We start from the raw sequence: 27399 nt of genomic DNA on the forward strand, positions 1-27399 counted from the left end.
TCCCATATCCCGCACCTATCCAGCTGATCCTTCATTGACTCTATACATTTCACCACAGCCCCTCACCTGAGGCAGCACGCGACCTTGCTGTACTTGAAATGAAATTAAATGGAAATGAAACTCGCTTATTGTCACAAGTAGGCTTCAAATGAAGTTACTGTGAAAAGCCCCTAGTCGCCACATTCCGGCGCCTGTTCGGGGAGGCCGGTACAGGAATTGAACCGTGCTGCTGGCCTGCCTGGGTCTGCTTTCAAAGCCAGCTATTTAGACTAGTGTGCTAAACCAGCCCCGCTCATTTCCAGCCCTGTTAACCCCAAGACTTTGTTTTTTTTTCATGTTTCTGTTGAAGGGTCTGGCCCAGAGAGGTGTGTGTGGATTCTTTGTATCACATCGATGTCACCCCAGTTCATTCAACGCTGAAAGTGGAGAGGAACCAGACCACGGGCGAGTTGCTGGGCTACAAAGAGGTACTGGGTGGAAGCAGGATTGGTGTTGGGTGGGGTGGGTGCTTCCCTGACAATGGGTAGGGCAATTTGTGACCTCAACAATCTGTGGAGAAAACAAATGCAACTGGATGGAACACATTATTTTCCAGCACGGGGATAGAAGTGGTAGCTGTTCGCAGCTCCCTGTCATTATCGTAATTGTTACGCTATCCTGGGCAAGTGCACTGTCAATTCCAGCCCCACCCGTCGGGAAGTCACAACTCCAGTGAATGAACCAATAATTATTCTAAAAATATTCAAATTCTTTGGCTGTTAACTGCTCAATAATTACAGTCACCAGGTTTGTAAGTTTAAACACAATTACTATTTATTTATAACAGGAATATAATGAAATACACCCCAAATACTCTTGGTTAAATATTAATAAATACCTAACTCGAACTTTAACTTGCCTCCCTGCCCTCTGCACGCACATACAAGACAGCCAAACACAGAGGGGTGGGAAAGGGGTAAAAAACTTGAAAGAGAAAAAAATCTTTGCTTCAGACGATGGTTCTTCGCATGCTTTCTTCTCAGTTAGCTTGTAAATCACAGTCTTTGTTTTGCAGCCTGTGCTGGTTTTCCTGCAGTTTTTAAAAACACAATTAATATGAAAAATCCTGAAGAAAAACATTTATTGAAAAAAAAAATCATACTCGCACCTTTCCTGGAGAGGCAGAGACTTTGTTTAATCAAACCTTGCTTTCAGTTCGTGGTTCGCCTTCAGCCCTCTGTCGTTTAGAAAATGCACAGCTTTTCTGGGGAGAGTGAGGAGATTCTGGGCTTTGCCTTCACAATTTGTAATGGTTCTCCTGTAAATAGGTCATCCGAGCTCTCCGCCAGTTCAGAAACACAACCTTTCTGCAGGAAAACAGAGAGGAGAGAATAGTAGGATCTTCCTTGGGGCTGCCTGGAGTCAAACAGAAACCAAACCTAAAACCTCGTGACTCTGAACCACCCCACGGGGATAAGATCCAATCAGCACCCCTTACTGGGCAGAGCACAGCCTTTCAGGCCATTTCATTGGGTACCAGCCAAATCTATCAAAACCCCAGCCCATCCCTGTTCACTGATGCCAGTCAGTCTACAACTCCAGTTTAAACCAGCCCAGACTAGCAGTGTGATCTCTCCTGCTGCTGAATTCCTCTACTTCAATTAAAGCTACAGGCCACTTGCCTTAAAGACACATGTCCATTAATCATCCATGGATCAAAAATGTAATGGCAAAACAAAAACAGGGGCAAAAACAGGAACAAACAGGAAGGACCCTTACATAATTTAGACTTAATTTGTAGGGGGTACTGATGGCAGGCTCGATTTGGACAGAGACAGTGGCTTTCTGGCGATGCACTAGACTAGTAATCCCGAGGCCCTGGCTAAATGCTTGGGGGGGACACGTGTTCAAATCCCACACATGGCTTCTGGTTGAGTTTAAATTTAATGAATAAATCTAGAATGTAAAACCAGTCTCCGTTATTGTGCCTAAGAAGCTGACACCGATTGTTGTAAAACAAAAACCTTTCAGTCAATGAAATCTGCAGTCCTTACCTGAACTGACCTACGTGTGACTAAACCCACAGCAGCATTGTTTACTCTGTTACCTGTACTCGGGGACGTTTAGGGACAGGCAGTAATTGCTGGCAATGCCCGTACCTCATGATTTAAAAAAAAACACATAATGCGTGCAGATAAAGAGGAGATTTGATAAGAGGTGTTTTCAACCATGAACAGCTGAGAAACAGCTGATGAAGACAAAGTGTCTGCAGTGACTAAGGGCCGAGAACCGAGTGCACGGATTTGAGGTGATTGAGAATAGAATCCGAGGCGACCTGAGGAAAGAATTTATGTTCCACATGGGAGGGAAAGTGGGACTAACTGGCTTTGCCTGTGAAAGAGCCAGTACAGAGTCGATGGGCCGAATAGCTCCATCAGCTCCTGATTCTCTTCCCACTGGAACTGTGCTTTGACAATGAGAGGACAATCGGGGGAATTTCCTGAGTGATTATGTCACCCCTGGGTGGAAGTTCAATGTTAAAAGGTGCTTTTAATGAAAGTTACTTGATTGTTTACTTTCCTGACAGGTATGTCTGGATGATACAGGATTGTCCATAAAGAACTCCCTCTCTCTGCAGCGACCGCCTGGACCCCCGAACCAATCTGTAAGAGGCAGTTCCACTAATTACCCATTCTGGCCAGGTACGGCACTCCACATCTCCATTGTTATACTGATGACTGCGCCAATACTGTCCCTATTAAACATAAAGCTCACTAATTTTCACTATCCTGATTCCTGTTATAACACTGTCCCCATTAAACACACTTCCACTAACTTTTGCCATCATGATTCCTGTTATAACACTGTCCCTATTAAACACACTCCCACTAACTTTCATCACCCTGATTCCTATTAAAACACTGTTCCTATTAAACACACTCGCACTAACTTTCACCATCCTGATTCTTGTTATAACACTGTCCCTATTAAACATAAAGCTCACTAATTTTCACCGTGCTGATTCGTGATATAACACTGTCCCTATTAAACACACTTGCACTAACTTTCATCACCCTGATTCCTGTTATAACACTGTCCCTATTAAACACGCACACTAACTTTCATCACCCTGATTCCTGATATAACACTGTCCCTATTAAACACACTTGCACTACCTTTCATCATCCTGATTTTTGTTATAATGCTGTCCCTATTAAACACACTTCCACTACCTTTCATCATCCTGATTCCTGTTATAACACTGTCCCTATGAAACACACACACAAACTTTCATCACCCTGATTCCTGTTATAGCACTGCCCCTTTTAAACACACTTGCACTACCTTTTATCATCCTGATTCTTGTTATAATACTGTCCCCATGAAACACACTCACTACCTTTCATCATCCTGATTCCTGTTATAACGCTGTTCCTATTAAAGACACTTGCACTAACTTTCGTCACCCTGATTCTTGTTATACCACTGTCCCTATTAAACAGACGCACTAACTTTCATCACCCTGATTCCTGTTACAACACTGTCCCTATGAAACACCTCTGCTAATGGTCATCCAAATTCCCACTGTAACACTGTCCTGTTTTTTGTGGTGCTCACGCCTCATTAGTTTGCACACTCCAGTGCACACATTAAATATGGATCTACTTGCCACCTTTTGTGATGCTCTCTCAGGTATAATACACAACCCTATTTTTAAACCTAATACACATTAAGACTATTCAAGATATAGGAAGGATATGGGCAGTAGAAAGGATTTGTAAAGCAATGTATTTTTGTATAAGTTTGAAGCACATTATTTTATGCGCTTGATCCCAGACATCACCAAACCGTTCCAAAACAACCAAAATGGTGTTGGGGGAATTAACCTTGGGGCGAGTGCACAACTAGGGGCCACCAGTCCAAAATAGCCACACATGCATCCAGTCAAGAATTCGGAATACGTCTCTTGACCCAGTGGAGTGTGAGAATTTGGGACTATTTATGGAATCTTGCTATGCGCAGATTGACTGCCACATTTTCATCATTGGCTGCACTTCATTTGGCTGTCAAGTGCTTTGGAATATTGTGAGGTGAAAGGCACTATATAAATGCACATCTTTCCTTTTGTTATTCATGGTTAGTGTTATTCATGGTTAGTGTTTATAAGTTAATTAACTGAGCTGAGCCTAATTCTGTCCACACCTCACATACGTGTATTGTGCCCTTTCCAGAAAGGTTCACTAAATGGTAATTTGCTGAACCCCTGAATCTTTGTGTCTCCCACCCCATGACCCTAACCGTGGTACATCAAGGTCAATTGGTGTTCCCTTCTTCCATTCTGGTTCGGTTTAGCTAACTTAGAACAGGCCGCGTCTGGGTATTTCTCCTCCCTCTCATTCATTGATCAGCAACTGTCATGTATCGCCATTACACAGTAGAACAGCTCTTGGTTATACAGCCCTGCAGCTTATTTCCACACTCTGCTACACATGTCCTCCAACCTCCTCAATATTAGCTTCTTGTGGCCTCCGTTGCAGATTGTCATTTCTGAAGGACAGGGAGTTTAAGAATATGTGTGACTGTGTGCCAGGGGTCATCGGGGGAACGGTTGAGGCAGGCCACATGAATACATTTAAGGGGATAATAGATAAAAGCATGAAGGGCATAGAAATAGATTGTATGCTGGGAGGAGAATTATGCAGTGCATCAAAGCCCCCCAACGTTGATCTGTTTGGTCAAATGGCCTGTTTCTGTGTTGTAAATTCTATTAAACTCTATGTAAGAAATTTATTTACTCTTTTTTTTTTTTCAAGGGGGCATGGATGAACCAAATTTGGATATGATTAAGTCAATGGGCGATTTTGAAGAAAGCATTGACTTTGAAAAGGGTAAGTGATTCCCAGCCCACATTTGAACGGCGCCCTCCCACTCACAGTTCCTTTTCACTTGCACTCAGCCACTCAGTAGCTCGATGCTCGTGGGCAGCTATAAAATGTCCTATTTCTGTATTATGTTTCAGATTTACTGACTGTGCCTCCAGGTTGGAAAAAAGGGCTGAATTTCAAAAAAACAGGTAACCACAAGAGTGCATTTGGTCAGCGGCTGTTTCAAATTGGGAATGAGAGCGGCCTGCCCTGTGTACTGCCCCCCCGTCACATGTTTAGGGATCCCAAAGCACATCGCAATCACCAAGTTACTTTTAACGTTGCCGGTAATCCTAGCGCAGTGATCAGTTTGTGTTGATATTTGAGAGAAGTTCTCTGGCCAGGACCCCAGGACTTATTCTCTGCACTTATTCTCAAATGTAATCCCAGGTCCTAAATGCCCATTTGACAGGACTGGCAGGGCCTCGAATTAGCGTGACACTTGCGTACTCCTACATGGCCGGCTCAGCCGAGATAAGGTTGACTTGGTGGAATGTACGGTGGGGAAGTGTGAGGTTATTGTCTTTGGTACTAAGAAGAGGAAAGCAGAATAATTTTTGGAAAGACATATAATTTGTAAATATTGATGTTCAGAGAGTCTTGGTTATCCTTTTACAAAGAACATGTAAAGTTCTCATGCAGGTACTGCAATAACGAGGAAGGCACGTGGTGTGATGGTGTTTATTGAATTGGAGTATAAGAATAAAGAAGCTACAAATTGTGCAGAGCTTAGAGCTTTGGTAAGACCGAACTTGGAGTTCTGAGTGCTGTTTTGGCCCGATATGTAACAAAGGATATATGTGCCTCGGTGACGGCACAGTCCACTAGCTTGAATCCTGGGATGAGAAGGTATTCCTATGATGAGAGGCCGAGGAAGTTCCACCCATGCAGTCCTCGCGTGAAATTTCATTGAAACAGACGAGGTTCTGAAGGGGCTTGAAAGGATAGGCATTCGTGTGTGGGGAATCTTTAACACAGGGACACAATCTCAGGATATGGGGGCAACCATTTAGGTCTGAGGTGGAGAAGTTTCTTCACTCAAAGAGTTGTGAATCTTTGGAATTCTCTACCCCAAAGGCTTATGGACGCTCCATCGTTGACTATATGTAAGGCTGAGCTAGAGAGATTTTTGGTCTCTCGGGGAATTCAAGATGTGGAGAGCAGGCAGGCAAGTAGAGTTGAGGCAGAAAGTCCACCATGTTCATATTGACTAGTGGAGCACGCTCAAGGGGCTGAATGGTGTATTCCTGCAAGCTTTTATGTGATCTAATCTTAAATTGGGGCTTGGATCTAGAAGCTTCTGGCTGAAGTGAGAATGCAACCAAGCATTTATTGCCCCATCCTAATTGCCCTTGAGAAGGTGGTTGTGAGCTGCCTTCTTAAACCACCGCAATGCACGTACACCCACAGTGCTGTTGGGGAGGGAGTTCAGGATTTTCACCCAGTAACAATGAAGAAATGGCAATATCATTCCAAGTCATGACGGCGAGTGGCTTGGGAGGGGAGCTTGCAGCTACTGTTCCCATATGTCCGCTTCCCTTGTCCTTCTGGCTGGTAGAGATTGTGTGTTTGGAAGGTGCCGTCAAAATAAATTTTGTCAGTTACTTCAGTGCATCTTGTAGATGCTACACTCTCCCGTAGGATTGCAGAAGCGATGTTAGTGGAGGGAGTGAATGTCTGTGGATGGAGTGCCAATTAAGTACTGCATTGTCCTGGATGCTCTTAAACTTCTTGAGTGTTGTTGGAGCTGCACTCATCCAGGCAAGTGGAGAGTATTCCATTACACTCTTGACTTGTGCCTTGTATGTGGCGGACAGACTTTGGGGAGTCGGGAAATTAATTACTCGCTGCACAATTCCCTGCCTCTGACCTCATTGGAGACATGTATTTGAATGGATGGTCCAGTTCAGTTTCTCTGTGTTGAATAAAGGCTTTTATTGTCTTTCTCTGCCTCTGTCTGACTGTGTCTCTCTCTCTCTTCCTCCCCTCCCTGTTTGTCTCTCTCTCTCCCTGTCTTTTCCCCTCCACCCATAGAGCACAAGGTGGCCCCCGGCTTACTGAGCCTCACAAACCTTATTGGGGCAATGGATGACTTCAACCTCGGAGGATCCAGTGATGAAGAGGATGAAAAGAAAAGGAAGACAGCCGAAGCAAAGCAGCCTCTCCCCAGAACCAACAGCTTGGAAGACTTGGTGTTACAGGTGAAACACAAATAGGAACAAGCCTGTTGGAATAAGGCTGAGGCAAAGCCCCAGCTCCGAATACCTTCACAAGCGACCAGTTATAACTGCGCTGCACATGACAACTGCCTGAGTATCTGAGAACGCTGCCCCCGATGAGGAGGTCATTTGGCTCATGGTTCTGAGGTGGCTGTTTGGGAGATTGTTTCATTTTGTCCCATGTCCTGCTCTTTCTCTATCACCCTGATATTTCTCTTTTAAGTATTTATTCAGCTCCCTTTTGAAAGCTATTGAATCTATTTCCATCCCACTTGCAGACAGGATCTTCAGATCACAACTCGCTGTTTAAAAAAAATAAAAATTCTCATGTCTCCATTGGCTCTTTTGCCAATCACCTTAAATCCGCCCCCTCATCCCAGATCTCATTTGAATAAATCTCTTCTCCAACATCCCCTTGTGACTTTTGAAATTGTACCATATTGTTCATATTGCCTCCCTTCATTCTTCCTGTCAGAACCTAGCACTTAACATTAGTGTGTTAAATTGCAACTTGTCACGTGTCTTCCCTATAGATTATCATAGAATTTACAGTGCAGAAGGAGGCCATTCGGCCCATCGAGTCTGAACCGGCTCTTGGAAAGAGCACCCTACCCAAGATCAACACCTCCACCCTCTCCCCATAACCCAGTAACCCCACCCAACACTAAGGGCAATTTTGGACACTAAGGGCAATTTATCATGACCAATCCACCTAACCTGCACATCTTTGGACTGTGGGAGGAAACCGGACCACCCGGAGGAAACCCACGCACACACGCGGAGGATGTGCAGACTCCACACAGACAGTGACCGAAGCCGGAATCGAACGGGGGACCCTGGAGCTGTGAAGCAATTGTGTTATCCACAATGCCACCGTGCTGCCCGTTTAGCTAGTCTCCCGATGGTCTCCTGAAGACTGTCACTGTGACCAGTCATTGTTAGGAATCATTGTTGCAGCAACGTGTCCCTCTTTTCACCAATATTCAAAGCAGGCTATTGTTCAATGGCACCTAGGCCCAGTGTGCATGTTGGTGCCTTGGTGCAGCTGAAGAAGTTGCATATATATTTGGCTGAAATGCCGTAGCCCCACCAACAAGACATGCACTGGTGTAGAAATGGGGAAATATCTGGTCAGATTCCAAATCCTCAGCAGCCACCTCCCCTATTGGGAAATAAAGAGAATGGAGGAGAAATCTGCCACAATGGTGGGACAGGCTGTGGCAATCTTTGCTTTCTGCCAACACCCGACACCCGAGTGAAGATTGTCAACCTCCGCTTCCCGTAGGATTGCAGAGGGGGGGGGGCCACTCGGCCCACTGCACTAATGCTGGTTCCTTGATGGATCTGTCCAATTGACACTACAACCCCTGCTCTTTTTATTCCATAGCCTCGAGCCCCCTACCCACCTCACATGTTTTTCAAGTTTCTTTTTAATCCAATTCCCCCTTTTGAAAGTTCTAATTCGATCTGCTTGCACCATCCTCACACCTCCCTGACCAAAGAAATCTCGTGTCCCCTTTGGTTCTTTTGTTCTTTAATTATAAATATGTCCCTCGAGCGACCCTCCTGCCAGATTCTCCTTTGTCACCAAGCTTCCAACAACGTCTTGATCATCTAGACCCCCAGGCTAATGCTCTGGGGACACTGGTTCAAATCCCACCAGGGTGGATGGTAAAATTTTAAACTCAAATAATAAAATCTGGAATTGAAAATGAGTGTCAGTAACGATTGCCGTGAAAACAGTAAGGGTGACCGAGAAACTATCCTCATATTCGTAAACCCATCTGCTTCACTAAGGTCTTTTCCATAGAATCTCTACATTCGGTCCATCGAGTCTGCACCAATCCTCTGTAAGAGCACCCTACCTGGGCCCACTCCCCTGCCCTATCACCGGAACCACATCTAACCTTTTGGAGACTAAGGGGCAATTTAGCCAGGCCAATCCGCCTAATCTGTACATCTTTAGCCTGGGAGGAAACCGGAGCACATGGAGGAGATCCACGCAGACACTGGGAGAAAGTGCAAACTCCACACATACAGTCACCCAAGGGCGGAGTTAAACCTGGGACCCTGGAATTGTGAGCCAGTAGTGCTAACCACTGTGCCACCGTGCTGTTCTTCGGGAAGGAAATCTACCATCCTTACCCGGTCTGGTCTACATGTTGACGCTCAACTGCTCTCAAGGGCAATTAGGGATGGGCAATAAATGCTGGCCTTGCCGGCGATGCCCACACCCCATGAACAAATAATAAAAATGCACTCTGCCTTTCTAGTGGTGAGGGTTGGCTGAATGGGAATTCTGGGAGGGGGACTGCCAGCGACAACCCTGTCAGTGAGGGTAAGGAGCCCTCTGTTGTGTGGACTGAAGCTCATTTCACTGTGTTTCTGTTCAGGAGCTGAAAGTCACTTCTCAGCCCAAGCTGAGTGAAAAGAAGGAGGCAGGGTCCGTCCTTGAGAAGGAGCAGTGGGCTGTCCCAGTCGACATCAGCACCCCTGTGGATGATTTCTACAAGCGAATCCAGGATCCAGCTTTCAAGGTGAGAGCCAAGCCTGCACTTGCTGTCTCTTTTGTGATCTTGGAATTGGGTTTGTCCAGGTTGTGGTGGGGTGTGTGTGGATGGTTTGTGATCTGCGACTGAGTTTGACCTGTTCTAATACTGAATACACCTCACCTCCCCATTCTTCCTTGGACCCAATTTTCTCCCCCAATCGCACTTCTTCCCCACCCCATCTCTTCCCTCCCCTCGGAGGGTTGTTGGAGAGCTGGTGCCGAGGGAGTGCGGCACTGTCGGAGGGCCGGTGCCGAAGGAATGCTGCACTGTCGGAGGGCTAGTGTTGAGGGAGCGCGGGACTGTTGAATATCAATAAGCCTGTAAGGTTGTAATGAGCACTATATATCATGTGTCTTTGATTTTTCTCAGCTAATCCCAATGACCGAATTAAGAACCCCCATCCTCTTTTAAGGTGGTATATATTTATCCAATCACACCATGTTTTTCTCATTACCCCCCACCCACTCCTTCAGTGGCCCTTTGAGCCGGACGTCTTTCAGAAGCAGGCAATCCTACGCCTCGAAACTCATGACTCGGTGTTTGTGGCAGCCCACACATCAGCTGGCAAGACCGTCGTCGCTGAGTACGCAATCGCACTTTCGCAGAAACACATGACCAGGTGAGACTCTGAAAAGTAAAGACAAACAAGCCTCACCAATCAGCTATGTCAGCCAGATTCCTGATCTGAACCTCTATTCAAGTCAGTAACATTCTTCTCCCTACTTTTCATGGTTTCACGTTCCCAGTCCACAGACTCGTACGAAATGAAACTTATTACTCCCAGTGCCAATAATGAGGAAGTGCTGCACTGTTGGAAGGTCAGTGCAGAGCAAGTGATGCACTGTTGGACCATCTGTAATAAGGGAGTGACGCATCGTCTGTACTCGGGGAGTGCTGTGTTGTCGGAGGGGCAATCCTGAGGAAGGGTCCGTCCTAAACGAGTACTAACTTTGCGATGGTCAGTATTGAAGGAGTGTTTCGCTGTCGGAGGGTCAGTACTAAGGGAGCACTGCACTTCCGGTGGGTCAGTACAAAGGAATCACTTCCCTGAGAGTACTGGGGGAGTGCTGCATTGCTGAGGTTCAGTATAGACCCAACATTGTACTTTCGGAGGGTCAAGACTGAGGGAGTGTTGCACTATTGGAGGTGCCTTTCAGATGAGATGTTGAACCAAGGCTTCATCTGCTCACTTAGGTGGATATAAACATTCCAAGGCCTCTAATTTGAAGGAGAGCCAGGCGGTTTACCCTGGTATCCTGTGCCAATATCTACCCCTCGATCTAAAATGGAATAGCTGATTGTATTTCTCATTGTTGTTTGTGTGCGGCCTTGCTATGTGCAAATCTGCCCTCCACATCATCACAGGGACTGCATTTGGGCAAGTATTTAATTAGTTGGAAAGTGATTAATGGCATCCTGAGGTATTGATGGGCTGTGCAGAAGAAACCAGACAAGGAGGAATATATTTTGCCATTTTGGAGGTTAAATGGGAATGGCTTCCTAAATTTGCAGTTATGGTCCATTTGAGGTGCTAACCAATCTGATTCCTCTCCGATTTCATACGCGCCATCCGGGTATTGGTACTTCCAGGAGCAGGAATTGTGTGGCATAATTGATGAGGATATGTGAATTCTGCATGCTTGCTGTGCATGTAGCCGGTTTGCTTCAGCACTGTAATTTGTACAGAAGGTAGAGTTGTAAATGGTTGCAGTCTAAACTAAATTCCCCTAACGTCCGTAGTTGAAAGTTTGCGTAGACCCGAAGCTGGTAACAGAGAGAGAGAGAGAGGCAGCTCGGCCTTTTCCTCCTGCTTTACAGTACATTGGGTCTATTATCTTGGACAGAGATGTGGAGAATTTGTTCACTCAAAAGATTGTGAATCTTTGGAAATCTCCTCCCTCGGAGATTGTGGATGCTCCATTATTAAGTACATTCCAGACTAGGATGGACGAGTTTTTGTCCTCGCAGGGATGTAGATAGTGGACAAGGAAGTGGGAATTGTAGCTGAAAATCAACCATGATCATGTGAAGCGGTGGAGTAGGCTCAAGGTGCCGCGTGGTCTTCTCCTGCTCCTGTTTCTGATGCTCTTTGACTGCCTCACTGCTCCTGCTAACACGACTGAATTCTTCCCACAGGACAATCTACACGTCGCCCATTAAGGCACTGTCCAACCAGAAATTCAGGGATTTCAAAAACACATTTAAAGATGTTGGTCTCCTGACTGGAGACGTCCAGTTACATCCGGAAGCTTCCTGCCTCATAATGACGACAGAAATTCTCAGGTCTGTATCTCTCTCTCTCTCTCTCTCTTTGTCCTCACTGTTACACCACCTTCTCTCTTTATTTCCTTCCCTTCTTTCATTTTTTTTCACTTTCATTCTTGATTTTCCCCCCCACAACCCAAACTAATTAACTAATGTCCTCGGGCTTTGTGCCCACCAACCCCTCTCCCCTTATCCTCTCCACACTGCGCTGGACACTGAATATCTTCCTCCAAATGCTTTTCTTTGTTAATTCATTGTTGGGATGTGGTCGTCGTTGGAAAGGCCAAGATTTGTTGCCCATCGCTCATTGCCCTTGTGAAGGTAGTGGTGAGTTGCCAACTTCAAGCATTGCCGTCCATCTGATGTGGGTATCCCCCGCTGTTAGGGTTCTGATACTTATGTTGATGCTGGGAGGCCAGTTGAGTTTATTCTTCAATTTTTTTGTAGTGGTCTAATTGGTTTCTCCACTAATGTTGGACATCCAGCTCCATTTGCTTGATGCAGACTCGATGGGCCGAATGGCCTTCTCCTGCATGTAAATTCTATGATTCTATATAGATTGAAATCAGCGGTTGACAGAATTGGTCATGTAAGTAGCCAGGCTGGTGATAGTAGTTCCGTGATAATCTCACTGGACTAGTAATCTAGTGGCTGGGGCTAATGCTCGATGGAAATGGATTCAAATCCCACCATGCTGGTGGATTTTAAACTTCAATTAAATTAATCTGGAATCTAAAGCTAGCCACAGTAATGGTGACCATGACAAATATTGTCGATTGCTGTAAAAATCCATCTGTCCTTTTGGGAAGGGAATAGATAGGATAGATGGGGGCAGGTTGTTTCCACTGGCAGGTGAAAGCAGAACTAGGGGACATAGCCTCAAAATAAGGGGAAGTAGATTTAGGACTGAGCTCAGGAGGAACTTCTTCACCCAAAGGGTTGTGAATCTATGAAATTCAGTGAAGCAGTTGAGACTCCTTCATTAAATGTTTTTAAGATAAAGATAGATAATTTTTTGAAGAATAAAGGGATTAACAGTTATGGTGTTCGGGCCGGAAAGTGGAGCTGAGTCCACAAAAGATCAACCATGATCTCGTTGAATGGCGGAGAAGGCTCGAGGGGCCAGATGGCCTACTCCTGCTCCGAGTTCTTATGAAGGAAATCTGCTATCTTTTCGATTAGGCACTTTCCAGCCTTCTGGACAGAACATTGAGCTCAACAACTTCAGACCATGAATTCTCTCCTCCGTATTAACTTCCTTTTTTGAATCCCATTTTTGTTTGTTCCAATGTCCCCATCTATCACTTGTTCTTAACGTATGCTTTCAAAAAGCACTGACCTTTGTTCTGCTATTAACATGTTCTGCTCTCTTTTCTGCCACTCTTTTATGCACCTTCTTGAGTCCTTAACACTCCCTTTTTGTGCCCAAAACATGTTTGTCCAATCTCCACTAGTTCCTACCTGTCTCTGATCTTCTTCTCTGCTCTGTCCCCTCCTGAATAAAATCCATCATGTTTCTCGATCTCTTTAGCTCTGAAAAGAAGTCATACAGACTTAAAACACGGATTCCCTCCACCGATGTTGCCGGACCTGTTTTGTTTCTCTGCTTTATTTCAAATTTTCAGCATCTGCAGTATTTTGCTTTATGATATTCTGCCATCCTTAACTGGTCTGTCCTAGACATGACTTGAGACCCACTGGCAATCTGGCGGACTCTTAACTACCTTCTTAAATAACCTAGCCCACCACAAGGGCGGCATGTGGCACTGTGATCTGTTGAGCTGCTTGCAGAAAAATACTTTTCACTGTACCTCGGTACACATGACGATAAACAAATCCAATCCAGTGGTTAGCACTGCGGCGCTGCGGTTCGAATCCCGGCCCTGGGTCACTGTCTGTGTGGAGTTTGCATATCCTCCCCATGTCTGTGTGGGTTTCACCCCCACAACCCAAAAATGTGCAGGTTGGGTGGATTGGCTATGCTAAATTGCCCCTTAATTGGAAAAAAATAAGTAATTGGGTACTTATTATAAAAAATACCTAGCCCACCACTCAGCTCCTGGGCAATGAGGGATGGGCAACACTGGTCTTGTCAGCAACACTCACATTCCCTGAAATAAGTTTTTAAGAAGTAGTGCGGACCATGACTGTGTACCTTTGTCTCCCGCAGGTCCATGTTATACAATGGCTCGGATGCTATTCGTGATCTTGAATGGGTGATATTTGATGAGGTTCACTATGTCAACGATGCCGAGGTGAGGCTAACCCACAACTTCCAAGTAGCACCTACTCCGAACTCTCAATGGAACTGCCAATCATCCCTACAGGAGAGGAATTAGACTGATAAAATTAGGCAGCACAAGAGGCCATTCGGTCCATCGTGTTCATCCTGGCGAAGAGCACTAACAAGAGCTGCTCCTGTGCTCCAATCCCATAACCTTGCAAATTTTCCCTCTTTATATACATCTATGTGGTTTCCTTTTGAATGGTCGTATTGAATCTCTTTGCACAACCCTTATTTTCCCTGAATTCTTTTTCCTAGTTTTCTTAAAACTGTGTGTGATGATTGTCTCTTTAAGGGCAACACAGCAGAGTAAGGATCACATGGCCTGCGTTGCCCTTAAAGGAACAATCACCACTTGTGGCTTCTGGTTTGCGACCTTCCAAAGAAGCTTTGATCTGTTTATTCTCTCAAGCCCCTCATAATTTTGGGAAAGGAGGGCAGCACGGTGGCCTAGTGGTTAGCACAGCTGCCTCACGGCGCTGAGGTCCCAGGTTCGATCCCGGCTCTGGGTCACTGTCCATGTGGAGTTTGCACATTCTCCCCGTGTTTGCGTGGGTTTCGCCCCCACAACCCAAAGATGTGCAGAGTAGGTGGATTGGCCACGCTAAATTGCCCCTTAATTGGAAAAAATAATTGGGTACTCTAAATTTATTTTAAAAATAAAAATAAATAAATAAATAATTTTGGGAAAGGGAAGTCAATACAAAGGGAAAAGCAATCTTTCCACTGGCAGGGTGAACCCTTGCGGTATGACAGCTCCTCAACGCAGCCTTCCCACCCCTGAGACAGAAGGTTCAAGTTCTACTCCAGAGAGGGGAGGAGATAAATCTCCAGGCTGACAGTCCAGAGCAGCACTGAGGGAGTGCAGCACTATTGGATGAGATGTTAAACTGAGGATTTCCGTCATCCCCCTCCGGTGTGCATTAAGGACCTGTTACAAAGATATTTTTTCATAGAACATAGAACATGCAGTGCAGAAGGAGGCCATTTGGCCCATCGAGTCTGCACCGACCCACTTTAAGCCCTCAGTTTCACCCTATCCACGTAACCCAATAACCCCATCTATCCTTTTTGGTCACTGAGGGAAATTTATCATGGCCGATCCACCTAACCTGCACGTCTTTGGACTGTGGGAGAAAACCAGAGCACCCGGAGGAAACCCACGCAGACACTGGGAGAACGTGCAGACTTCGCACAGACAGTGACCCAAGCCGGGAATCGAACCTGGGACCATGGCACTGTGAAGCCACAGTGCTATCCACTTGTGCTACCGTACTGCCTTTTTCCTAAGCTATTTGACTGGCGATTGGATTAATTTTGTTAGCATTGTGTCTGGTGGCAGTTTAAGCAGTGAGTCGGGGTTGCTGTGGCAACATATACTTTTTACATGTATGTGGTAGCTTAGTTCGAGAGAAAGCAATGGTAGAGGGCCAAGTATCTTCCCCATCACATGTCTGATTAGGAATCTCTCTCACTATTACCGCCTGCCTGTGTTTGAAGGATTTACTGTTTGGCCCTTGACCTGTTCGGCCACATTATGGCTGAATGTTCCGTGACCATCCAGTCCTGGAGTGAGACTCAAACTCAACCCTTCTAGCTCATAGGCAAAGGCACTACCGACTGCACCACCAATAATTCTGTATGCGCAAATTTACATCTTTATCCATGTTGGGCATTTATTGGGAAGAAGAGCAAAGTGGAGTTCTCTGCTTGGTCCTGGCCAGTATTTAACCCTCAACCAACATTGCTGAAAACCAATGATCTGAATTTGCGACTCGCAGGATCTTGCAGTGTGCAAATTGGCAGCCGAGTTTCCAACTTCATTTGCTTCATTTCTTTTGAAGCCAGCAGCTATATAATTTTTCTTTCTCCTTGCAGAGGGGAGTTGTATGGGAGGAAGTGCTGATCATGCTTCCGGACCATGTGAACCTCATCCTTCTGAGTGCCACCGTTCCCAACACCCTGGAGTTTGCCGACTGGATCGGGTGAGCCATTTCCTTCGAAAACCGTGACTGCCACCCGCCCGTTCCCCCCCCCCCCCCCCCCCCCCCCCTGCTGTGCCGCGTCTTACATATTCCACAGGATCCTGAAGGAGGAGGGGGAGGGCAGAGGGTGTGGGACGGTGAGACCCTGGTTGGACCCTTTAATTGCCACTGATTTGAAAAGGAAATCAAGTGCAAACCTTAATAACTGTCGACTGTGTGAGGAAATGGAGTCTTGATTTATCGAAGGCGAGCGAGACGGTTCAGCCAAGACTTTGACGTGAAGCATGTTTCCATAGATTTCTATTTAGTGCATTGTTCTGAAAGAGTTCCGTTTTGAAACACCGAGTCCTGATGTACTACACTGATATTGATGTAAGGTTTTGCTGAATCCAATAAACACAAGGCCCATCCAGTTCATCTTCCCAGTAGTTGCATGTTACAATGATAAATGGACTTGTTGACTAATCATAGCATTCAATCTCTTCAATAATGAGTCTGCAGCAGACTTTGACATGAGGCGTGAAAGCCTCCAGTGGTGGAGAGTCCAGGGATCCAAAAGTCTGAAGTCTCCTGTTGATCCCGAGTTGGCTACACTTTGCGTTGTGGAATCAAACGCTACAGACCACAAGCAGTAGGACCAAGAGGAGGCCATTCGGCCCCTCGAGCCTGCTCCGCCATTCAATATGATCATGGCTGATCTTCACTTTCCCGCTCCCCATATCCCTTGATCTACTTAGTGCCCAAGAATCTATCAACTTCTGTCTTGAATACAGTCAATGACCGAGCATCTGCAGCTTCCTGGAGTAGAGAATATGCAAGGTTCATGACTCTCTGAATGATGACATTTCTCTAGATCTCAGTCCAAAATGGCTATCAACTTATTCTGAGGCTGTACCCTATGTTCGAGGTTTCCCAGTCAGGGGACATCAATCTCTATGTCCACCCTGTCAAACCTCTTCAGAGTTTTGTATGTATCAATGACTTCACCTGTCATTCCTCCAAACTGCCAAGAATTATAGACTTTCAACGCAGTCTTTCCTCATAGGAAAATCACCTCATCCCAAGAGTCAGTTTTTTCGACCTTTTGTTGCTCTCCTAAATATGTCTTTCCTTTTTTAAAAAATTCTTTCATGGGATGTGGGTGTTGCTGGCAAGGCCAGCATTTGTTATCATTCCCTAACTGCCCTTGAATCGAGTGGCTTGTTAGGCTAAAGTCAACCTCATTGTGTAGGTCTGGAGTCGCATGTAGGCCAGACCAGGCGAGGATGGCAGATTTCCTTCGCTAAGGGGCATTAGGTTCTTTGAGCCTGCTCTGTCATTCAATAACATCTTGGCTGACCTTTGACCTCAAAGCCACCTTCCCACACTATCCCTGCATCCTTTCATTCCTTAGTATCCAAAAACCTGGTGATCCCCTTAAACATAGTCAATGACTGATTATCCACAACCGTCCGAGGTAGGGAATTCCAAAGATTTACAACCCGTTGAAGAAAGAGGTTATTGCTCGTCCTCAATCCTAAATGACCGACCACTTATTCTGAAACAACGTCCCCCAGTTTTACATTATCCAGCCAGGGGAAACAGCTTCTCGCCTAAGTGCCCTTTCAATCCCATTTGGTATTTTATATCTTTCAATGAGATCACCTTCCATTTGTTTAATCTCCGGGAAATACAGGCCCAGCCTACTCCTCATAGGACAATCCCCCAGGATTGTCCCTGAAATCATCCCAGGAACCAGTCGCATGAAGCTTGATGTAAGGTAAATACATCACTGCTTGTGTAAGGAGATTAATGATATACAGTACACCAGGTCTGCTCTCACCAAGGCCATAGGCGTTCGTAGTCAGGCTTCCGCACTCTTAAACCTCTGTCTTCCAAAGTCCAGAGAGCCTGGGTGTAAGATCTAGTATGGGCTCCTCCTTAGCTGGACGTTTCTATGCCTTGGATGTTGGTCGAACTTTGATTCAGAGGTGCTGTAAGTATTGTCAAAGGGGCAGGGGTTGGTTAATCAAGCTACACTACTGGTACGAATGCCGCTATACTTGTAGATCGTCTCCTATTCCACAGCTGTTATCCTGAGCAGAGCCTCTGTGTACCCATTCACTGTTCCAAAACTCTGCATTGCTTGTCATCAGTATCTGAGAAGATTGATTTAGGTTTTATATTTCCGACCTTCCTGCACCCCCGTTCTGGTACCAAATGGGCGGTCTGTATCGACTGGATTCAATGTTTGCACTCTTCCATTCTCTTTATCCACCGACGCCCAAGTGGGCAGCTTCTGACCCCAGTCTCTTGCTCCCCCCCGCCCCCCATTGCAGGAGGATAAAGCAGAAGAAGATTTATGTGATCAGCACCATGAAGCGGCCAGTGCCCCTGGAGCACCATCTGTACACGGGCAACAGCCAGAAGACACAAAATGAACTCTTCCTACTGGTCGATGCTCAGGGAAACTTCCTCACCAAAGGGTGAGTGCAGTCTGGGTGCAGTGTGTGTATCTGTTTGTGTGATGTTTCACCCTGGATATTGTCTGTGTGTGTGTGTTATACTAAAGTTGTGAGCAACGCTAGATCAATGCATGTTTTTTCTACCCGTTTTTCTTAATTCTTCGCATCCTGAAGACATCCAGTACTCATCTCTACTTATAAGCTTTTTGCTTCTGTATATTGATAGGTTTTACTTTGCAATCTGTAGAATAATAACCATCACTTCAGAAACCATGGGCTGGATTCTCCACCGCCCTGTGCTGAAATCTCCGGGTCCCGGAGAATCGTTTGCCAGAGGCCCTCCCAGCTATACTCCTATCCCGACCGGCCGAGTTCCCGATGGCTTGGAACTAATATGATATGGCCGGTCGGGACTCTTGCGTGGTGGCTATAGACTCAGTCCACAGCTGCCCTGGTGGGGGCGGGGAGATCGAGCATTCATTGGGGAGGGGAGGTGCCTTATGGGTGGCTGGGGCAGCAATCGGGCCGGTCTGATGCAGCGGCGCGCGGCCGTTCGGGGGTGGGGGCCGACATTGTCCATGTTGGTCCTCTGGAGGCCGCCGCCGTGCGCGGACTCGGAACCGGAATTGCGGGGGCCCGTATCCGCAGCCAAAGCTGTTTGAAGCTCCCCAGGTCCCTGCTATCCCCCTGCAGGGCATTGAATCGCCTTTTATTTTTTGCCGGAAACTGGGGAGTAAAACTCCAGCGTTTTTACGCAGCCGTGGGGACATAGTCCCATTTTTGGAGAATCCAGACCCATAAGTCAGTCTTTCATATCCTACTTTGTTCACTAACTGGACGTCGCATTGCTTAGTCTGTCCCCAAGATACTCACAGTTTTACTCTTGTCTCCCTTTTGCTGCTGATGGCCAGGTACTACGCAGCGGTGGAAGCCAAGAAGGAACGTGCCAGCAAGCACTCGCAGTCATTTGGAGCCAAGCAGCCAGTCCACTATGGAGGCCCCAGCCAGGTGGGATTTTTTTCCTCTCTCTGAAGAAAGCCGCTCATTTGTCCTTCATAAATGCTCCATCAGGTCTCTGTGCTGTACTCCCTGTTTGAACTGTAGGGAAAGGGAATGGACCCAGGGAGAGGAGGCTGGAGAGGGAGAAGGGCTGGAAAGGGAGGGGGAAGGTCTTTTGGTCGTATGGGAGACTGGGGAGCGGGCCTGGAAAGTTGGGGCTGAGTAGGAGGATTTTTTTTTTCTTTGCTGGAGGGGCGGGTGTGACTGGTGTTTCAGGGAGAGGGGACAATGAGGATGGCTGGGGAAGAGGGAAGTCGGGGACAAGCGCCAAGTGGTGGCAGCTGGGGAACCAGGGCTGTAGAAGGTGGCTGCTGGGGTTGGGGAGATGAGTACTAATTTGTATCTTAAGATGGTTGATGTTATCACTGATAAATCCTGATCGACTGCAACCAGTATGGCGGGATGAGTTTAATCAGAGATTAAAATGGAATAGAACAAACTCGACGTACTACGGTGACTGGTAGTGAGTGTGGGTCTAGTCTAGACAGGACACCTGTATTGCTTTCTGTCTGTTCTCTTCTTTGCGCAGTGCCTCACATCATCAACACCTGTCAAAACACTCTGGACCGCCTAACTTCACTGAACTCTCCCAGTCTCTTACCTTTTCTTTAGGGTACTCCTTGATGGATCATTGGCGAGGCCTTTCGGCCCTATAAAGGTTTATCTGATTAGAATGACCCCCATAAGACGTCTAAGCCTTGGGTTGAAAAGTGCACCTTTAATGTCATCCACCTGCCATTAACACCTTGAGCCTTTCCTTTCCACGCACTTTCTATCTTTGGTCAATTAGACCATAAGACACGGGAGCAGAATTAAGACACTCGGTCTCATCGAGTCTTCTCCGCCATTCAATCATGGCTGATATTTTTCTCATCCCCATTCTTCTGCCTTCTCCCCATAGCCCCTGATCTCCTTATTAATCAAGAACCTATCTATCTCTGTCTTAAAGACACTCAGTAATTTGGCCTCCACAGCCTTCTGCGGCAAAGTTCCACAGATTCACCACCCTCTGGCTGAAGATATTCCTCACCTCTGTTTTAAAGAATCGTCCCTTTAGACTGAGATTGTGTCCAATAAGATCCCCCTCATCCTAAACTCCAACGAGTACAGGCCCAGAGTCCCCAACCGATCCTCATGCGACAAGCTCTTCATCCTTTCTCTATCTTATGGCCGATCCCCATAGCCAGTGCCATTCCAATTCCAATTCTCCTCCCACACCTAGTGGTGCACTAAGGCAGATTTTTAATCTGTTTCCATAGATAGTAATTCCCGGGACAGATCGCTAGGCTGTCGCCAGGGGCTTCTAGCTGAGCGGCGCCATTCCACATCAAATGTGGTGACCAGGACTCTCTCCCACTCCTACCGCCAGCCATTGGCGTGTTTGGAAGGATTTGCAGCGTAGTTGTCTCGAGCTGGAGCTTCAGGCTCGGGGGCAGGGCGCTCTCCGCAGCGAGCCAGTGACATAACTCTCTCATGTCTTATCCTGCAACGTGTCATTGTTCCCATGGGCCTGTTCATATTGGCTAACCAGTCATATCTTCTCATTCCTTATCAGATTGTTGAACCAATGCATTGATCACTAAAGCACTTCCACACATTAATGAGCTTACGTTGCAGCAGAGTCCTAATGAAGCGATATGGAATAAAAAGCCCAACACGGCTTTGTAATATGGAAAACAAAGCACTGCGGATGCTGGAAACCTGCAATAGCAATTGCTGGAAATCCTCAGCATGTCGGGCAGCATCTGCGAAGAGAAATGTTTCTGGTCAAGGTGACCTGTTCTGAGGAAAGTTCATCTTGACTTGAAATGTTTCCACTGATGCTCCTGACTTACCTTGCTGCCACTATTGGTGCCTTTACACTTCTTTGTCTTGTGCCCATGACATCTTTGTCTAATCTCTCTCAGCTTCCACCCAGCCCTGACCTTCTACTTTCCTCCACCTGCGGCATCCCAATTATACCGTGTAAAACCCATCCCATTTCACCCTCTTCCGCTCTCTCCAAAGATGCTGCCTGACTTGCTCGGTTTACCCAGCATTTCTTCTATTTAATAAATTTAGAGTACCCAATTATTATTTTTTTTCCAATTAAGGAGCCTTTTAGCATGGCCAATCCACCTAGCTGCACATCTTTGGATTGTGGGGGTGAAACTCATGCAGACACGGGGATAATGTGCAAACTCCATACGGACAATGACCCGGGATTCGAACCCAGGTCCTCAATGCCATGAGGCAGCAATGCTAACCACTGCACCACAGTGCTGCCCTACCCAGCATTACTGTATTTTTTTTTTTTTATTTTAAATTCTTTTTCACATTTTCTCCCAAATTTACACCCAACAATAATCCGTAACAAATGCAATGTCAATCCCCATATCAATAGCAACGATCCCAACCTCCCACCAAACCCCAGACATTAGCCCGCATGTTAACATAAACAAATGACAAAAAGGAATCGGGAATCACCCAAAGCTACCATTAACACACACAGTCCCCCCCAACCCTCCCAACTACACCCCCCCCCCCCCCCCCATGTTCGATGTGATACAATTCTCGAAAGTGCATAATGAATAATGCCCATGACTTGTAGAACCCCACCATCCTTCCCCTCAGTTCAAATTTTGCCTTTTCAAGAGTCAGGAATTCCAACAGGCCTCCCCGCCACGCCAGGGCACAGGGTGGAGAGGTTGTTCTCCATCCCAACAGGATCCGCCTTTCGGCGATCAACGAGGCGAAGGCTACAACATCTGCCTCCGCACCCGTTTCCAACCCGGCTGGTCCGACACCCCGAATATGGCCTCACGAGGGCCCGGGTCCAGTTTCACGTGCACCACGTTAGAGATTACCCTAAAAACCTCCTTCCACCCCCCCCCTCCCCTCCCCGCAACATTCACACACATCTTCTACCCCCTCAAAGAGCCGGATTATCCTCGTCCTTGTGAGGTGTGCTCTAGCCTGCAAACCGACCCCCAAGAAACAAATCTTTTAGTTTAACCCCGTTCTCCTCCCATCTACCCAGCATTTCTGCGTTTCTTTCAGATTTCTAGCATCGACTGTATTTTGCTTTTATTTGCGATATGGTAATATGGGTGGTTGTTTTAAATACTTGCCCAGTTACTCTCCCATTGGACCTCCTCTGACCATGGGCCCCTTTCCAAGCGACTTACAGCTTTCAACATCTTAGAATTCTCATTTAATTACGTACCCAGACACACGCACACATACACACGCGCAGTCGCCCACGCAAGCACCCTATTGCTAATTTCACTTCATTCAAGCTCCTATTTTCAACCTACTGTTCACAATGCCCCGTTCTAGGTTACTGTTTGATGGTTCAAGCTGCATGTCCAGTGCCTCAAGTGACATGCTAGGCTCAGACAATGAGCAATAACCATAACCACTGATGTGGTTCCAGGCCAAGCATTACAAATGACTTCTCACCACGGTGCCATCCTAATCTGTTTATTACTTTTTCAAATTTGATGCTTTATGTTGCTGCAAAAAAACCCCAAGGTGTTTCTGGAAGGTGCGACTCCCTTCATTGATGAGACTCGGTTGGGGTGGGGTTGGGGGGGGGTTGGTGTTTTCAGGTGTCCAAATTTCAGCGCCTCTTGTTTCACGGCAATATTCGCCTGTTCTAAGATTGTTTTAGGAATTCTTCTAGGGCTTATCGTCCCCACAGTGCAGAGTGGGGCCTCTCGTACCATCGAGTCTGCACTGACCCTCTGAAAGAGCACCCTACATAGGCCCACTCCCCTGCCCTATCCCTGTAACAGAACAATATCTTTGGATAAGAGACAATTTAGCATGGCCAGTCCACTTAACGCACATCTTTAGACTGTGGGAGGAAACCGGAGCACCCGGAGGAAACCCACGCAGACACGGGGCAGAACGTATAACCTCCACATAAAGTCACCCAGGGGCAGAATCGAACTCGGAGCCCTTGGTGCTGTGAGGCTGCAGTGCTGACCACCCCAGTTTGTTCCTTTCTAATTTGAGTCAGTTTAAAGGGCTTGAAATTAAAGGTCAGCCACTTTACATGACCGCTGTATAGATTAATTGTCTCATTGATTTTGCTCTTCGACTTTCTGGAAACGGCAATATATCAAGTATTGATCTTGCCGCCTCCATTCTTCGCTTCAGTCAAAACCCCTTTCCATTGTTCCCTCATTTCTGTATCATCTTCTCACATCGACTGCTGCACTTGCTCTAGCTCCTGCGCCCATTCAATCTCCCAGGGTGGAGAGGTGGTAATTTCACTGGCCTAGTAATCCAGAGACCCCAGACTAATACTCTGTGGACACGAGTTTAGATGGTGCGATTTGAATTTCGTGAAAAATGCTGGAAAATCTCAGCAGGTCTGGCAGCATCTGTAGGGAGAGACAAGAGGTAACGTTTCGAGTCCAGATGACCCTTTGTCAGTTATAAAATATTTTTTTCCAAAACGTGAGGTATGAAGTTGGTGTTGGTTAATCTCTGACCGTTATTGATTATTGTAAAAACCACTTGGTTCACTAATGTCTTTTGGGAAGTGACATCTGCCATCCTTTCCTGGTCTGGCCTGCATGAAAATGAAATGAAATGAAAAGCGCTTATTGTCACAAGTAGGCTTCAAATGAAGTTACTGTGCAAAGCCACTTAGCGCCACATTCTGGTGCCTGTTCGGGGAGGCTGGTACGGGAATTGAACCGTGCTGCTGGCCTGCCTTGGTCTGCCTTCAAAGCCAGCTCTTTAGTCCTGTGCTAAACTAGCACAGTGGTTAGCACTGTCAGCTGCCAGGGTCCCAGGTTTGATTCCCACCTTGAGATACTGTGTGGAGTTTGCACGTTCTCCCCGTGTCTGCGTGGGTTTCCTACAGGTGCTCTGGTTTCCTCCCACAAGTCCCAAAAGACGTGCTGTTAGGTGAATTAGACATTCTGAATTCTCCCTCTGTGTACCCGAACAGGCGCCGGAGTGTGGCGACTTGGGGCTTTTCACAGTAACTGCATTGCAGTGTTAACGTAAGCCGACCTGTGACAATATAAAAATTATATTATGTCACTCTAAATCCATAGCAATGTGTGTGGCCCTAACTGCCTTCTGCCCTACTCAGCACATGGGCAATTCTGGATGGCCAACAAATGTTGGCTTTGCCAGCAATGCCCACGCTCTGTGATCAAAATGCTCGCCTGCTCTGCCTTGTCATGTACTCTCTGTAATGCGAGGCTTTTAGGTGGGCAGTCCATAACCACTTGTTGCACCATTTTCCTGTAAAACATGTGATCGGTGTAGTTGCACCGGATTCTTGGCATCGGATTTACTGACAGATCAAGTATCACCAGGACAATTTCATGCCAAACATTTTTGTACAGATTACATGCTATTCGTTGCCAATCAAGCAATCTCAGGGCCTTCAATTATCCCAGGGAAAACCTCCTGCCCACATACCATTTATCTTTGTTCCTTCTGGGAAACAAAAAATGAAAAGCTTCGAGTAAATCGAAACTTAGACTATTAATCTGGCTTGTGTGCAACCACATATGCACAGGCACACAGAGGCGCGCGTGCACAATTAGGCAGAGGCTCGCGTGCGCAAACGGGCAGAGGCTCGCGTGCGCAAACGGGCAGAGGCTCATGTGCGCAAACGGGCAGAGACGCATGCGCACAAATACGCAGAGGCGCAAGCATGCATGCACATACACACGAACTGTAATGTAGTAGAAACACCCACTTGCCTTTTAGACACAAAATTGCTCAATTTGCAGACTACCTCACAGCAATTTAAAAAAAAATGTTTTTATTAAAGTTTTTCATTTACTGCACAATAAATAAAAGGTATGTGGATCAGATACAATTTACAAGAGCTCAGCATTGGAATCGCACCCCCACAACCCCACATCCTTAGCACAATGCACCCCCCTTTTTGTTATTTTATTAAAGATATTTTATTGGAATACACATTTTACAAAAGGTGATTATCATCTATTTACATATGTACACCTCTTTTCCCCCCCCCCCCTCTCCCTGCCGTTTGGCCCCACTCCATCATCCCCCCCCCCCCCCCCCCCCCAAAAAAAACAAACTTTAGGTGTTTCTTTGGGGTCTTGTACTTTATGGCCTTACTCTCAGCCCCCTAATGTCTATTCTTGCCATGGCCAACCCCTACCTCCTCTCCCGGGCTTCCCCTCCCCTGTCCTCTCTGCCTGTTCCCTAGCACTTTATTGACTCCTGTGTGGTCACCGCCCCCCCCCTCCTCCCCTTGCTCTATTGGCTGTTGGCTTCCAACAGGTTTGTGGAAGCCATCCTCTGAGCCCCGGATGGCGAATTTGATCTTCTCCCAGGTGGAGAAACTGTGACGGGCCTGCCAGCCAGTCTGAAGCTTTGGGTGGCGCTGCTGATCACCAGCTGAGGTTCTTCAGCGGGCAATTAGGAATGCAAAGGCAAGTGTGTCAGCCCCCTTCCCCATAAATAACTAGCTGGTCTGATATCCTAAAGACTGCCACTTTCGGGCTTGGCTACACCCTCGCCTGCTCAACCTTTCGCATTTCAAGAATTCAACCCAGAACCCGACAAGTCTGGAGCATTCCTCAGGGGTGGCATGATGGTGTAGTGATTAGCACAGCTGCCTGACGGTGCTGAGGACACGGGGCTCAATCCTGGTCCTGGGTTACTGTCCGTATGGAGTTTGCACATTCTCCCTGTGTCTGCGTGGGTCTCACCCCCACAACCCTGTCTCCACCTCCTAAAGGTGGCATCTAATATGGCTGGAGATAGCTGAAGAGATTGTGGAAGCATTTGTGGTGATCTTTCAGGAATCACTGGAGGCAGGGAGCATCCCAGAGGACCTGAGAAATGGCAAATGTAACACCACTGTTTAAGAAGGGAGGGAGGCAGAAGATGGGAAATTATAGGCCGGTTAGCCTGTCTTCAGTCATTGGTGAGATTTTAGAGTCCATTATTAAAGATGCGATTGCAAAGTACTTGGAAGTGCATGGTAAAATAGGACTGAGTCAGCACAGCTTTGTCAAGGGGAGGTTACGTCTGAAAAAATCTGAGAGGTAACAAGGAAGTTGGACAAAGGAGAACCAGTGGACGTGATTTATTTAGATTTACAGAAGGCCTTTGACATGGTGCCATTTAGGAGGCTGTTAAATAAGTTAAGAGCCCATGGTGTTAAGGATAAGATCCTGGCATGGATAGAGGATTGGCTGACTGGCAGAAGGCAAAGAGTGGGGATAAAGGGGTCTTTTTCAGCATGGCAGCTGGTGACTAGTGGTGTGCCTCAGTGGTCGGTGTTGCAGCCAAAACTTTTCACAATATACATTAACAACCTGGAAGAGGGAACTGAAGGCACTGTTGCTAAATTTGTGGTGTGGACTTGGGTAGGGTGCTCTTTCCATGGGCCAGTGCAGACTTGATGGGCCGGATGACCTCCCTCTGCACTAAATTTGATGAGATGATACAAAGATCTGTAGATGGACAGGTAGTATTGAGGATCAGGCAGGCTTCAGAAGGACCGGGACAGGCAAGGGGAATGGGCAAAGAAGTGGCAGATGGAATACAATGTCGAAAAGTGTGAGGTTATGCACTTCGGTAGGAAGAATGGTGGCAGAGACTATTTTCTAAAAGGGAAATCAGAAGCACAAAGGGACTTGGGAGTCCCCGTTCACAATTCTCTTAAGGTTAACATGAAGGTTCAGTCGGCAGT

General features: G+C 46.7%; 1 protein-coding gene across 1 annotated transcript in view; it reads left to right on the forward strand.

Annotated features, from left to right (window-relative positions):
- The window catches only part of skiv2l (SKI2 homolog, superkiller viralicidic activity 2-like), a 77253-nt gene that overhangs the window by 13105 nt on the left and 36749 nt on the right, over positions 1–27399 (forward strand). The window contains exons 4-15 of the mRNA XM_038817487.1: positions 350–467; positions 2567–2681; positions 4794–4868; positions 5000–5053; positions 6939–7105; positions 9517–9660; positions 10149–10294; positions 11812–11958; positions 14111–14195; positions 16103–16209; positions 18528–18674; positions 19565–19661. Of these exons, the coding sequence (XP_038673415.1) occupies positions 350–467; positions 2567–2681; positions 4794–4868; positions 5000–5053; positions 6939–7105; positions 9517–9660; positions 10149–10294; positions 11812–11958; positions 14111–14195; positions 16103–16209; positions 18528–18674; positions 19565–19661 (1402 nt within the window). The remainder of the gene's footprint in view (positions 1–349; positions 468–2566; positions 2682–4793; positions 4869–4999; positions 5054–6938; positions 7106–9516; positions 9661–10148; positions 10295–11811; positions 11959–14110; positions 14196–16102; positions 16210–18527; positions 18675–19564; positions 19662–27399) is intronic.

Source organism: Scyliorhinus canicula, chromosome 13, assembly GCF_902713615.1.
Source record: "Scyliorhinus canicula chromosome 13, sScyCan1.1, whole genome shotgun sequence".
Lineage (NCBI taxonomy): Eukaryota > Metazoa > Chordata > Chondrichthyes > Carcharhiniformes > Scyliorhinidae > Scyliorhinus > Scyliorhinus canicula.